This window comes from Vombatus ursinus, unplaced genomic scaffold, assembly GCF_900497805.2.
Source record: "Vombatus ursinus unplaced genomic scaffold, bare-nosed wombat genome assembly UNPS02008961.1, whole genome shotgun sequence".
In the NCBI taxonomy this organism is placed as follows: Eukaryota; Metazoa; Chordata; class Mammalia; order Diprotodontia; family Vombatidae; genus Vombatus; species Vombatus ursinus.
The window spans coordinates 5,957,071-5,970,856 of NW_020948739.1; the positions used below are offsets into that span (position 1 = coordinate 5,957,071).

The following is a 13,786-nucleotide window of genomic DNA, read 5'->3' on the forward strand; positions in this document are numbered from 1 at the left end:
TAGTGCTCAGAAGTATAATAAGAAGCATATTTCTTAGATTTGGCTTCCCTGAGATCTTTTTGGAAAGAGCAAAGACTCTTAAGAACTATGATAAGCAAAAGTAAAATGTTGATGTTCTGATGAGAAAACAGGTAATAAATTTTACCTATAGAATCACTAAAATTCACATGGACCAAAGAAGAGTTTCAGCCTATGAACTTTTTATTAGAATAATATTTAATATTATTTAATAATATTTAAATAATATATTTAAAAATATATAAAATAAAATACATAGCATTACAAAGGAAACCAATCAGACTGAAAAATAGTTACCAAAATATTTTTTTTTCAGAAATCAAGTTCACATAGGGCTAAAAGCTGGACACTTAAGTATCTTGAAAAAGTAGAGCAAAAGTTATGTTAAAAAAAAGAAAATTTTTAAAGCATATTTTAAGCATGTATCCATGAAAATAACAATACCTGTATTCAAAGTAACAATCACTTTCTAGAAATGCTGGAAGTCTCTCTTTCTTAATCCACTGAATACCTTGTTCACGGTTGAGAGACTATTAGAGAGATAGAAACAGAGAGAATTAAAGTAGTTTTTTTTTTAATCCACTATGGGCTTTTTTTGCACAATTAGGAGTCCCTGGTACCCTGGAGGCCTCTATTAGCTGAACCCCTAACCCTTACACTTCCCCCTCTTAACTTCATTCAATTCAATGCAATAAGCATCTATTAATCACCTACAAAAACAAAATAGTTTGAACTCGAGAAGATTAAATTCTATTGGGAAAGATATTCATTTCTTCTTAAGACCTTCTAGGTAGAATAAGAATGCTTCCAGTATTCTTCCCCCTACCTCCAATCCTTCACACAATCCACACAGCTGCCCAAATAATCATTTATCAGCAAGGGATCAGACACCAGGCTATCTAGTGGGGCAATAGATAGCAGAGTGGATAAAGTACTCAGGAACACCCGAGTTCAAATTCAGCTTCAGTTATTTATAAGCTGTGTGATCCTGGGCAAGTCACTTAACCTCTGTTTGCCTCAGTTTCCTCATCAGTAAAATGAGGATAATCATAGCACTTAACCTTCCAGGGTTGTTGTGAGGATTAAATGAGATAACAATTGTAAAGCACTCAGTGCAGTGCCTGGCACATAGTAAGCATTAAGTAAAAGTTAGCTATTATTATCTGGCCACCAAGACCGGATCCACAGCACTTAAGAGGCATAGGTCCTAGAGCTTCCTTCCATCCCCAACCCCACCTAGGGGAGAAAATCAAGTAGCTGTGCTTGCTCAGACCTTGGCCAGTCTACTGTGCTATGGCTAGTGAACAGGCACTGTTATTTCCTCCTCTTGGAAGCCCTGTAATTCAATAGTTGTAGGCTGCCTAAGTAAAAACTTCCTTTCCCTGTTGCCATCCCTGCTTACTCCTCCTTATCCAACTCAGTGGCCCTATTCTTCTCTGCCCTCCCCTTCCACAGAATGTCATTCTATTGTTAACAGATTGCCCTTCCTATTAGCCCTATTCCTTTTATACTCCTTCCATGTTTTTGTATTCAAGGAAACAAGGCTACCTCAAGAAGAAAGGAAATCCCTGGCCACCCTGTCTAGAACTAGATGCATCTTCTCTCAAGCCCCTCAACACACTGGGCCAGGAGAAAGAAGTAAGCATATCCTTGGTTCCCCGACACTACTGCCAGACCCTCCATCCGCTTCAGTCTCAGAGGAAGAGGTGGTCCCTCTTTTTTTACAAAGATGAACTCTTCCACTCATGCCTTTGAGCACCTTCTCTCCAGCAGTTACCTGTTTAATCGTTCCCTCCTCTCTTTCTAACCTTTGTTCTCCAGATTCATTCCCTACTACCTCTACAATCATTCCCATGTATCCCCATCCTTAAAAAAAAAACCCAGACCTTTCACTTGACCTTATACTCTAGAGTAATTATTTCATATCTCTTCTCCCTTTTAACTGACAAATTCCTAGAAAATGCTATATATTCTTTTGTCTTCACTGCCTCACATCCCAGTTCTTCTTAACCTTTGGCAATCTGTCTCCCAACATTATTAGTTGATTGAAACTGTTCTCTACAAGATTAGTAATAATCTCTTAACTGCTAAATCCACTGGACTTTTCAATTCATCAATAAACATTTGTTAAGCATCTATCATGTGCCGGCATTGTGTTTGACAAAGAGAATAAAAATACAAAACTGAGATAGTCCTTACCCTTAAGGAACATTTTCTGGGAGTCTGGCTATGAAAGCTAGGAGGAAAGCAGAATTATTTTTTATGATGACAATTTTTTAACCACAGAAAAGATCTGGGCACGATTGTAGGTAAAAGAGAAGGAGCCAATTGCCATCTTCCTAACCTCTCCACATTTATTTGAACACTGCTGACCATCCCCTTGGATTTTCTTTTCCCTTGGTTTTAGTGAAATCATTCTCTTGTGGTTCTTCTCCGTTCTGACTGTTGTTGTTATGTCCTGCTCCTACGCATGGATATACAACAGCACTTAAGAAAGTGCTGCACTTTAGACCTGTACTTTAGGAAGATCAATTTGACAGGATGAATTTCAGTGAAGAGAGACTTAATGTAGGAAGACCAACTAGCAGATTACTGCAATAGTCTGGGTGTGTAAGGTGATGAGGGCCTGCCCCAGGCTGGTGGCAGTATCAGAGGACAGGAAGGAGTTTATACAAGAGATGTTGAAAAGGTAAAAACAAAAGCACTTGGCATCTGATTAGATATGGGAGGTGAGAGGAATTGAGGATTTGGGGGTGATAGCTACATCATGGGCATGACTGATTGAGAGGATAGGGCTACCCTCCAGAGTAATAGGGAAGTTAAGAAGAGAGAGAGGCATGGAGAGGGGGGAAGATAATGATGTCAAGTTTTGGACATGTTGAGTTTAAAATATATGTGACACCCAGTTTGAAAAATCCAACAGGCAGCTGAAAATGGAAGAGGCAGCTGGAGGTTGGAAGAGAGGTTAAGATGCACAACTAAATCTAAGAATCATCTGCATACAGATAATAATTGAAACAGTATAGAGGGAGATATAGAGGCCCAGGACAGAGGCCTGGGGGACACCAAACAATGAAGGAGGAAACTAATGATCCAAAACAGAAGACTGAGAGGGAATAATGGGGAAGGTAGGGGGACAACCAGGAGAAGGGCAGTGTCACAAAAAACAAGAGAAGAGTTTTGGGAATAAGAGGGGATCAACAGTTGTCAAAGGCTGTAGAGAGGTCAAGAAGGATGAGAAGTGAGAAAAGGCCATTAGATTTTTAAAAAATATATTTTATTTGTTTTAATCAGTCAAGATCCTCCTCCTCCCACCCTAACCTCACCCCAATAACTGAGAACGTAAGAAAAACAAAACCCATTACAAGCATGTAGAGTCAATTAAAAGAACTTCCCACGTTGGTCATGTTAAAAAAAAATCGGGGGTGGGCAGCACGGTTTTATCATCAATGTTCTGGAATCCTAGTTGGTCATTATACTTATAAGAGCTCAGCACAATAGTATTCAATCACATGTATATGCCACAACTTGTTCATCCACTCCCCAATTTACCAGCTCCCCCTCTGATTCTTATCCTTTATCATTTCAAAAGGAGTTATAAATACTTTTGTACATGCTTAGAGTTTGTTTTGCTAAAGGGGAGGGGACTGATCCGTCCCTTAATCTTGTTGAGTCCTTTCAGTTGTGTCAGACTCTTTTGTAATCCCATTTTGGAGTTTTCTTGGCAAAAATACTAGAGTGGTTTGCCATTTCCTTCTCCAGCTCATTTTACAAATGAGGAAACTGAAGCAAACAGGGTTAAGTGATCACACAGGATCACACAACTAGTAGGTGTCTGAGGCCAGATTTGAACTCAGAAAGATGAGTCTTCCTGACTCCAGGCCTGGTATTCTATCCCCTGCACTACCTAGCTGCCCCTTCCCCTAGTCTACTCTCCCCTCTAATGCCCTCCCTCCCTTCCTCCTCCTCCCCTTTTCTTCCTATTTCTCTATTGAGGGAAATGTATTTCTGCACCCAACTCTGTGCATGAGTTTATTCTTTCTCCATATGACCAATTCAGATGAGGGTGAGGTTCAAGTGTGAACTATTCCTCCCCCCATTCTCTCCGTGCCTGTATAGATGTCTATTTGTATACCCAATTATATGAGATAATTCTTCTTAACCTTCCTTTTCTTCCCCTCTCCTTAAGGTATTTCTCTTCCCCTCTTTCTCCATTCTTTTCTAAGACCATCTAGACAAGACAGAATCATTGTCTAATTGGACTTCCTCTATGAACTCTGATGATGATAAGGATCAGAGAAGACTTGTTACAATCTCCCCATATTTGACTGTAAGCAGTTTATCCTTGTATATTCCTTTATCATTGTTCATTCTTGTTTACTTTTTTATGTTCTCTTCACTTGGGTTTGAATCTCAATGCTTCTGCAAAGCTCTGGTCTTTTCATTAAGAATGCTTAGAAGACTTCTATTTCATTAAAGATCCATTTTTCCCCTGTAAAGGCCATTTTTGCCTTCTGGAATATCATATTCAAATCTCTGCTCCTTTACCGTAGTGATTGCTAAATCGTATGTGATTCTGACTGTGGCTCCCCAGTACTTGACTTTTTTCTTTCTACCTACTTGCAGTAATTTTGTTGTTGTTGTTGTTACTGTTGTTGTTGTTGACCTGGAAGCTCTGGATTTTGGCTATGATGTTTCTAGAAGTTTTTATTTGTGGGTTCACAGGAAGTGACTTCCAGGAGGTGACTGATGAGTTCTCCACTTTCCCCTCTGGTTCTAAGAGAACTGGGCAATTTTCTTTTAAGACTTTAAGCTTTTATTTTTAAGATTTCTTGAAATATGTCCAGGCTTTGGGGGGGGGGGGGTCATAGTGTTCAGATCAATTGTTTTTGTTATGAGATATTCCATATTTTCTTCTGTTTTTTTTTCAGCCTCTAGATTTTGTTTTAATGTTTCTTGTTGCCTCATGGAGTCATTGGCTTCTACTAGTCCATTCTAATTTTTAGGAACTTTGTTATTTAAGCAAAGTTTTGTACCTCTTGGGCCAAACTGTTAATTCTCTTTCTTATTCTTCTTTCCATAACTCTCATTTCTTTTCCATTTTTTTTCTCTAACACTCTCATTCCATTTATAAAAACATTTTTAACTCTTTTTTTTTAACTTTTAACTTGCTTCATCTCTTTCAGGGAATCTAGTTGAGTTTATGCACAAACTGTCTTTCTGAGGCATGGCATGTAGATATTTTGGAGTCATTCTCTTCTGTGTTTGTATTGTGCTTGCCACCATACCAGCCCATTATGGTGGGGTTCTTTTTTTGTTTGCTCATTCTTCCAGCCTAACTTCAAACTTCATGTTAGGGCTGGGCTCTGCCACACTTCCAGAGGGAAGGTCTGAGCTTGTTCTGGTGTTTCCTTCCTAGGGTATTGAGTATTTTGTTATCCTAGGATCTTAGGAACAGGCTGGGAATCTGAAAGCTTCAGTGTTCCCAAAGTGGTCCGATCCTGAGTAGAGTCTGATGGCTGCCCTGCTAGTCTGAGTTTTGCAAGTTCCTCTCCTGGGTAGACTGCTGCTAGACTCAGTGCCTGTCAGACAGATAGAAAGCTGTCTTGGTTCAGAATTGCAGGCTATCCTTTGATCTGGGATTCCCATCTTGGTTATACCTCTGCAGGCTGGGTTAGATGCTAAAAGTCAGGCCCTGCTTTGCTCCTGGGGTTTGAGTCACATGCTGCTGCTAGATTCTGAACTTCTTCCTTTCCCCCTAGAGGGAAGGTCACTCCCCTAAGTGAGTCTGCTTCTCAGGCCACCCTGGATCTGTGACCCAGAACTGGGTAGCGGTGACAAAGCTGCTGGTTCGCACCTCTCCCCATTGCTGTTCCCCAGGATGGCTCTGAGACATCTCCTTTTGCCCTGGTACACAGCCTTTCTGTGGGTGCTGGATTGCTCCACCCTGCACTTCTGTGTTCCTGGCCTGACCCTGACCCCAGTGTCCACAAACTTCCCTGACTGTCTCCCTATGCTGAGCTGGACTGGACAAATCACTATAACTTTTTTTTTTTCTGGATTTCCCCATCAGCATTCTATCAGGTGCATTTTCTAGATCTGTCTGGAGAACTTATAAACTTATATATATAGCTCAGCTGCACTGCTTTCCTACTACTCAATCATCTTTGGCCTTTACATTTGGCAGTTAAGAGATCAATGGTAACTTTGGAGAGAGCAATTCCAGTGGAATGATAAGGTCAGAAGCCAGATAGCAGAGAAAGAGGAAGTGGAGGCACTTATTGCCAGCCTTCTCAAGGACGTTAGCCAGAAAAAGTAAAAGATATAGGAAGATAGCTAGTGGGGATGGATGGATCAAGTGAGGTTTGTTTTTTTAAGAAGAAGGAGGAAACATGAGCATTTTGTAGGCAGTAAGGAAGCAACCAGTAGAAAAAGAGAGATTGAAGATAAGTAAGAGTGGGGATCATAGCCCCTGGAGGTTTGAAGAGGGTTTGGAAAAGATACTGTGGTTAAGTGGGATAATGAACCAATTAGAAAGGTGTAAAAGGATTAACTTGTCACAGTGAGGGCCCAGCTGTGATTATGTAATAAATTTGTAGTAGACCCAGCCAGTACCATTTTTAATATTTCCTCCAGCTTTACTCAGCAGCACATGAGTAGGAGTGAAGGCACTCCTGTAAAGTGAAGGAGTGAAGATGGTGGTAGTCATTTAAGACTGAGGCTTAGCTGGGCACAATATGATAAGGGAGCAAAAGACTCAGAAGAGGAGAGTGTAGAGTTGAATTGGCCTCTAGTCCTCTCTCTCCTTGTTTCCAGGCCTGTATCCCCAGCTACCTGGTGTATATCTCTCCCTGGTTGTTCTGTTGACATCTCAAAATCAATGCGTCCAAGATGGAATACCCATTGTCTTTCCCCTGAAAACTATCCCTCTAACCCCTCTATTTCTGTCAAGAGCACCACCAACTCACCAGTTCAAAACATGGGAGTCATTCTTGATGCTTCATTGCCACTCACCTCTGCGAAACCTATCAGCTGCCAAGTGTTGCCTGTTCTGTTTCCATAAGATGCGCTCCCCCCACCCCAATCTGTCATCCTCTCTCCATTCACAGTCTACTACCCTAATGCAGGCCCTTATCACCTCCCACACCAAGATCATCACAGTAGCCTTTCATTGATCTCTTTATATCCAGTCTTTCCATCCTCTAATTTATTCTCTGAACTACTTCCAAATTGATATTCCCAAAGAACAGGTCTGACCATGTCACTTTCCTGTTCAAAAAGGCTAAGTAGGCTCCATGTTTAACCTAAGATAAAATACAAACCTCAATTTAAAGCCCTTCACAATCTGGCTCCAAATGGTCTTTCTAGGTTGACCATTACTCTGCCTCATGCATTCTATGGTCCAGTCAAATTGTTCTATTTCCTGTATATTACATTTCATTCCCCACCTCTGTGCCATCAAATAGGCTGTCCCCCTGCCCCCATGCCTAGAAAGAAAGTTCATCTAATCAACCTCTCAGGCTCTCTTGCCATCTGAAGATTCCCAGTGCTCTACCACTTCTCCCCACCTAGACCAGTAACTTCCATACTGGACCTGGACCATCAAGTCCCAGAGGAAGGTAATTCATTTTCAGAGCTCCAGCCCTAGGGCCCAGCTCAGTTCATTAGTGACTGAATTAGAATGCAAAGCAATTCATTAAGCCTACTTTATCTGCTTACCAGCCAGCCCGAGGCCCTAAACCAGCCTAGTGGCAAAGTGGCAGGCAGGTGGCAAGTTGTACAGGCCTGCCCTAAACCATGCTTCTCCTTCACATCCAATCCAGCCATCTGCAGTTATCCCTTCCACATCTTTGGCGGGGTAGGGGATGTTAGAAAATCCACATAAAAACTTTTGGCCCTCCATATCAGAGAAGTCTGAATTTTTTTCTTTTTCTTTAATGGGATGTTTATAGTACCTTATTATAGAATTTGGGCTGATATTATACAATATCACACATATATTTTATGTATTTCTGAGTTTCTAAGCTTTTTCTGCTGGCCTTCGTGTGTCATCTGCAGCTTCCCCAAAACTCCCCAAAATTCTCATTGATTACAATTTAGTCAAGTACACTGTTTCTTTAATTGAAAGAGACCCCCCTTCCAGACCTAGAACTTAATTCCAACTAATACTTTATTTTAAGCAATTAATTTTAGTTCAAATTCAATTTCTTACCATAATATTATAGTTGATATTTATAGTATCTTCTTTAGGAGGGACATTTAATTTATCAGGCATCATACTACATTTTTCTTTCCTTATAACATCATAAATGGGATTTCGAGGTTTCTGTTCATGTAGAATTCTTTTCAGTTGTTTTTCTAGAAGGTTAGGGGCATCATTAACTACTTCAAAAACTCCATAATCCACATTAAATCTAATTGCCTCTGAAAAAGTCTGAAAAAGAAATGTTTTAAACATTACACCAAAAAAAAAAAAGCTGAGAAAACTCATTACCTACATACATATGAAAGGAACTTAAAGGATTAAAAAAAAATTCCAGCAATTCAAATTCTTATTTAGAAGGCATGTAAGAAGCTATTGGCCTGAGAGTAGGGCACCATGATAGCCTCATAAATACAATTAGGCCATTGGATAGAATTAGGGAAGACCATAGCAGTGATTCTCCCATCTGGCTACCTTACCTCAGCTATGTGCATCTCATAAACTTACAAAATTTGATTTCAATGGTACACTCTTGTTGGAAGGGTGAATTACTGAGAAAGGATGGGAGAGGAAAGGAGAGACTTTTACATCTTCTACCCCTTTCACTTTCCTCTTGCCTGAAAGGAAAGAACTGAGCTCATCATGTTCTTCATGTAAGATGTGACTAAAGGATGGTTTTTCCAAAATACCACAGGATCTCCAGGTTTACTAATACAAAAACTTGCTATAAAGCAGGATATGATTTATTTAAAGTCATAACTTTTGTTGTGAGAATTTCATCTTCTAAGTCTACCTTGTCATTTGATGACTTCCTTACGTGTGAATTTAAATTACATGGATATTATGTTCAACATGAAAGCCAAACACAGATTAAAAGGCCTCAGAGCTGAAGGTCAAGTTCAACAAATTCAACAAATAATAGACAATAGTTTCACAGACATAATTAATAAATATAAATAAACAAAAATTAGCCTTAAAGAAAATAAACTATGAGTGATTTTATAATAATAATGGTGATATAATAATGATGATGATGATAAAGGTAGCTAGGTGGCACATTGGATAGAGTGCTGGGGCTGGAGTCAGGAAGACCAGAATTCAAATCCAGCTTCAGACACTTGCTGGCTGTGTGGGGGAGATATGACTATACAGCTGTTCATCTTGAAGAAATCTGGGATTTTCATGGAATGCAAGCTTAATGTGAGTCACCAGTGTCATCTGGCAACCAAAGGGGATCAGAATCTACCTTGAGAATCATAACATCTAAAAAAAAAAATCATAACATCTAGAACTAACAAGGTGATCCAGTCAGACCCCATGTGGAGTGCTGTGTTCAAGGCTCGGCACCTGTCACTGATAAAATGGAGAGCTTAGTGAGGAGAGATGGCCAAGTGCCTTCAGATCATACCATAGAAAAAACAGCTGAGGAGACTAAAGAAGACTTAGGAAGCTTATGTTAGATACATTTAAGGAGGTGGAAGCTGGTGTTAGCCTTGTTCTGCTTGCAAGGCTCCAGAGGGTGGCACGAGGAGCAACGGATGGAAATTGAAGAGGGGCAGATTTTGACTCAATATTAGGAAAAACTTTCTGACAATCTGAGCCGTCCCAAAGTGGAATGGATTGCCTCAGGAAACCCTCCTACCTTCAGGTCTTCCAAAAGAGGTCGGCAGTCAACTAAACCACAACGCTCCCAAGTACATTTAGAGCTTCCCACGTCTATTCGAGTTTAATACCTCTGAAGTAAACGATTTCCTGATGACTCGGCAAAACACTAATTTTGAAAAGGCACTGATATTTCCATACCATAAGAGTATCATTTAATGCACATTTAGAGAGTGAATGATAAGCCACAAATTCCAGAGTAACAATGATGAAGCGTGTTACCCATCGCCTGATGGGTGATAAGACTCAGGATAAAGAATGAGACATACATGTTTTGGACATGGCCAATGCAGGAATTTGCTTTTGCTCGATCAACTTACACACACATTTGTTACAAGGTTTTGTTTTTTCTTTTGGGGGAAGTCAAGAGAAAGAAAAAAATATATATGTTTATTAATCAAAAAAATTTTTTTAATTTTAAATGGCAACCTACTACTGTTATTTAGTAGTACTGCTCTACCCAAAACCTTCAGGGGCTTCCCATGCCTACCACATGAAATTTGAACCATATCCCTTCACAATCTGGCTCTAAACCTACCAGTTCAACCCTATCTCATATTCCTTCTCTTTAAGTATTCTATGTTTCAGACAAACTGGAAAACGGAGCGTGGGGCTCTTTTCCACATTCTCTTCTCGTCCTGCCCTCTCTCATCACATCTTGGTGTCTTTGTGACACCAACTGCGTGTTTAGAAGAGATTCTCACCACCCCCAGTTTCCATCTGCTGAAGTTCTTCTCTCCAAGGCCCAATTCAAATGTCACTCCTATTCTTGACTTTCTTTTCTAAGAGATGAAAATGATCTCTTCTTCCTCAAAACTCCCAGAGTACTTGGTTGTCTTCTGCCCCATCACACTCTACCTTGGTTAATAATTCCATGTTATAAATGTATGTATGTGTTACATGCTCCCATTAGACCACAGTAAGCTCCTTGAGGGCAGCATTGTCACTATCATCTTTGTATCCCTGGCACCAGCAGTTTCTCATGTGCAGCACCCACTTTCAAAATGTTAGTTAAATTGAACCATCTCCACAAAAGGCCTACTCTATGCCTTATTCCAGTGTGGAAATGAAGCTGAATTCTTGATAGGCTATGTCAATGGAACACAAGCTCTGATTTTATCAAAGTGAAAAAGGCTTTGACTATTATACCAACAACAGGCTGTGTGTATTAAACTCAATTTAATAAACATTTATAAAACACTAACTGTATACAAAGCATTCAAATATATATGGTAGGCACTCAGGACAGAAAACCCAAAACAAAAGAAAATAAAAAACACTAGTCCCTGCTTTCAAGGAAATTACTTCCTATTATATAGGGACTATCTTAGCAAAACAAAGAGCTTCATCACTGCAAGGTCAGCCACAGTAACCCATAAAAAAGATAAAAATACAAAATGGCCTTCAGTTCTGTGTAATACCATCATCATCATCATCCTCATCAATCATTTATTAAGCCCTTGCTACACGCTGTGCTAAATGTTGGAGATACAAAAAAGGGCACAACCTTGGTTCTCAGCCTCAAGTAGTTCACATTCTAATGGGAAAGAACACAAAACAACTATCACATACAAAATATATCAAGCAAATGTAAGACAATCTCAGCCTGCCCTAGATAGTGTACTGCTTAGTAAAAGGGACCAGGAAAGTCTTCTTGTAGAAGGTGGGATTTGAGGAGAGCTTTGAAGGAAGCCAGGGAAGCCAGGAAGTAGAAATGAAGAGGAAGAAATTCCAGGCATTGAGGACAGGCAGGGAAAAAGGTGCGGGACAGCATACTGTGTGCCAGAAACAGCAAAAAGGCCAAGGTAGCTTGTCATAGAGTTCACAGAGGGTAATGAAGTGTAAGAAGACTGGGAAGGTAGGAAGAGGCCAGGTGGTGAAGGGCTTTCTTAAAAGCCAAATAGAGGATTTTATATCTGATCCTGGATCAATTATAATATAGTGATAATGTAATATAATACAATAGGGAACTAATGGATTTAATGAGCTGGAGGTGGAGTGGGGTGCAAGGGGGTGACATAGTCAGACCAGCACTTAAAGAAGATCATTTTGTCAGCTGAGTGGTGGGGAGAAGAGAGATTTGAGGCAGGAAGACCAACCAGTGGTTGCTTCTGCAGTGACTCTAGGATTAGGAAATTAGGATTTCCTAATCAGAAATATAGGATATAGGAATTAGGAAAGGGGAAACAGAGAATTTTAAGAATTGCATCATTTTTTAGACTGTCTACAAACATCTTGGCTGCTAGTACTATAAACGTTAGATCTTTGAGTGATACTGACCAACAAGTTAAAAAGCTACTGTCCTAGAAAAACTAAATTACAACCACGTTGAAATTCTTGCTACGAATGAAACTAGAAGATAAAGAAACGGTAGCTAAATGGAAGAACAACTCAGAGGTTCTCCTTACAGAGATGATTAAAGGAGCTGGAGTCATTGGCTTTAGTACACATCCAAGGGAAACAAAAAACATCATTTCATAGGATGCTTGGTCACTTCACCTTTTTTGGGCTCCTTAACTCATTATGAGCAAACACAGCTTATTACCAACATCTGTTACAAAATATGAAGAGATAAAAAACTATGAAAAACTTGAAAGATATTCCACACTAAGTCAACATATATTAATATTAATATTTTAATATTTGATGACTTCAAAGTGAAGGGCACGAAAGTGGGTAGCAAAAAAGTATTCTGGAAAATATGATTCAGCATCAAAATATGAAAGAGGCCAATGGTTTATAGACTACTCAGAAAGAGTTAAAATAATGGTAGAAGCAGCAATCAACAAACATCATAACAAAAAGTAAAAATGATCCTATCTTAACAGACAAGAAATGACTGGTTACTAATGTTGGAGTAATTTCAGAATCAACTACCAGAGGTGCAGCCAGATTGTTGAATGGTTGAAGCAAAAGTAAAAATTCAACACCAAATCTATTAAAAAAAGGATAAAGATGAGTTGACATAGAATACAATTATAAGGTGTTCATCTAGATCTATTTTTTATTTGTCCAATTCCATTTTATTCATAGGAACAAAGTGTGACCCAGTGGAAAGAACAATGGATTAGGGTTATCATTTGAGTTCAAATGCCAGCACTGACATCATGCTACTTCTGTGACTAAGCCATTTTCTTTGCTGGGTATTATTTTCCTCATCTGTGAAATGAGGGTGTTGGAATATACAATCCCTTTCTGCTTTAAATCTATGCTTTTATGCAACCATCTATACCCATTTAAACATGATTTTGCTTTTGAAAAATGGAGACATTTACTGTAGATCAGCGGTGTCAAACTCAAATCCCTGAAGGGCTTATTTTAGAAAACCACAGATTATCATTATCGTATGTCATATATCTATGTATTTTTATTCATTGTTATTTGTTAGATAATCCCCCATTACACTTTAATCTGGTTCTGGTTACTCTCTGGAATTTTGCAGACGAGTTTGATACCTCTACTCTAGATTATCATTTCTTGGAGAAACTTACTGATATGAAATGTTACCACAATGAGACCAAAAATGGAGCCAGTAAATACTTGAGCTTCTTGACAAGTAGTGAGACATGGAAGCCATGGACAACACCAGTTTACACTACAATGTCATTTGCAAAACACTATCAAGAAGGATGGCAGAAGATTAGAAATAGATATATCCATGTTGGCTAGATATTGCCATTACTGTTATCTCTTCCATCTACCAACTGCCCTAGTTCTGATATCCACAATTAAATAGGGATGTGAAAAATCTGGAAAGTTTTAAAGGGAAGTCACAAAGACTGGAAGAATTAGAATATAAGAAGTATATACAATATTAAAGGGAACTGGATAGTCTTCTTCTAGGAAACCACTCTAAGGATGTGTTTAATAACCATTTAAAAATATATATAATATATGTTAATT

General features: G+C 39.2%; 1 protein-coding gene across 1 annotated transcript in view; it reads right to left on the bottom strand.

Annotated features, from left to right (window-relative positions):
* The window catches only part of RGS22 (regulator of G protein signaling 22), a 142,151-nt gene extending 133,436 nt beyond the window's left edge, over positions 1-8,715 (bottom strand). Inside the window, exons 1-3 of the mRNA XM_027849940.1 lie at positions 8,701-8,715; positions 8,231-8,452; positions 463-548 (exon numbers count right to left, since the gene is read on the bottom strand). Coding sequence (XP_027705741.1) covers positions 463-548; positions 8,231-8,452; positions 8,701-8,715 — 323 coding nt within the window. The remainder of the gene's footprint in view (positions 1-462; positions 549-8,230; positions 8,453-8,700) is intronic.
* Between the last annotated feature and the right edge of the window lie 5,071 nt (positions 8,716-13,786).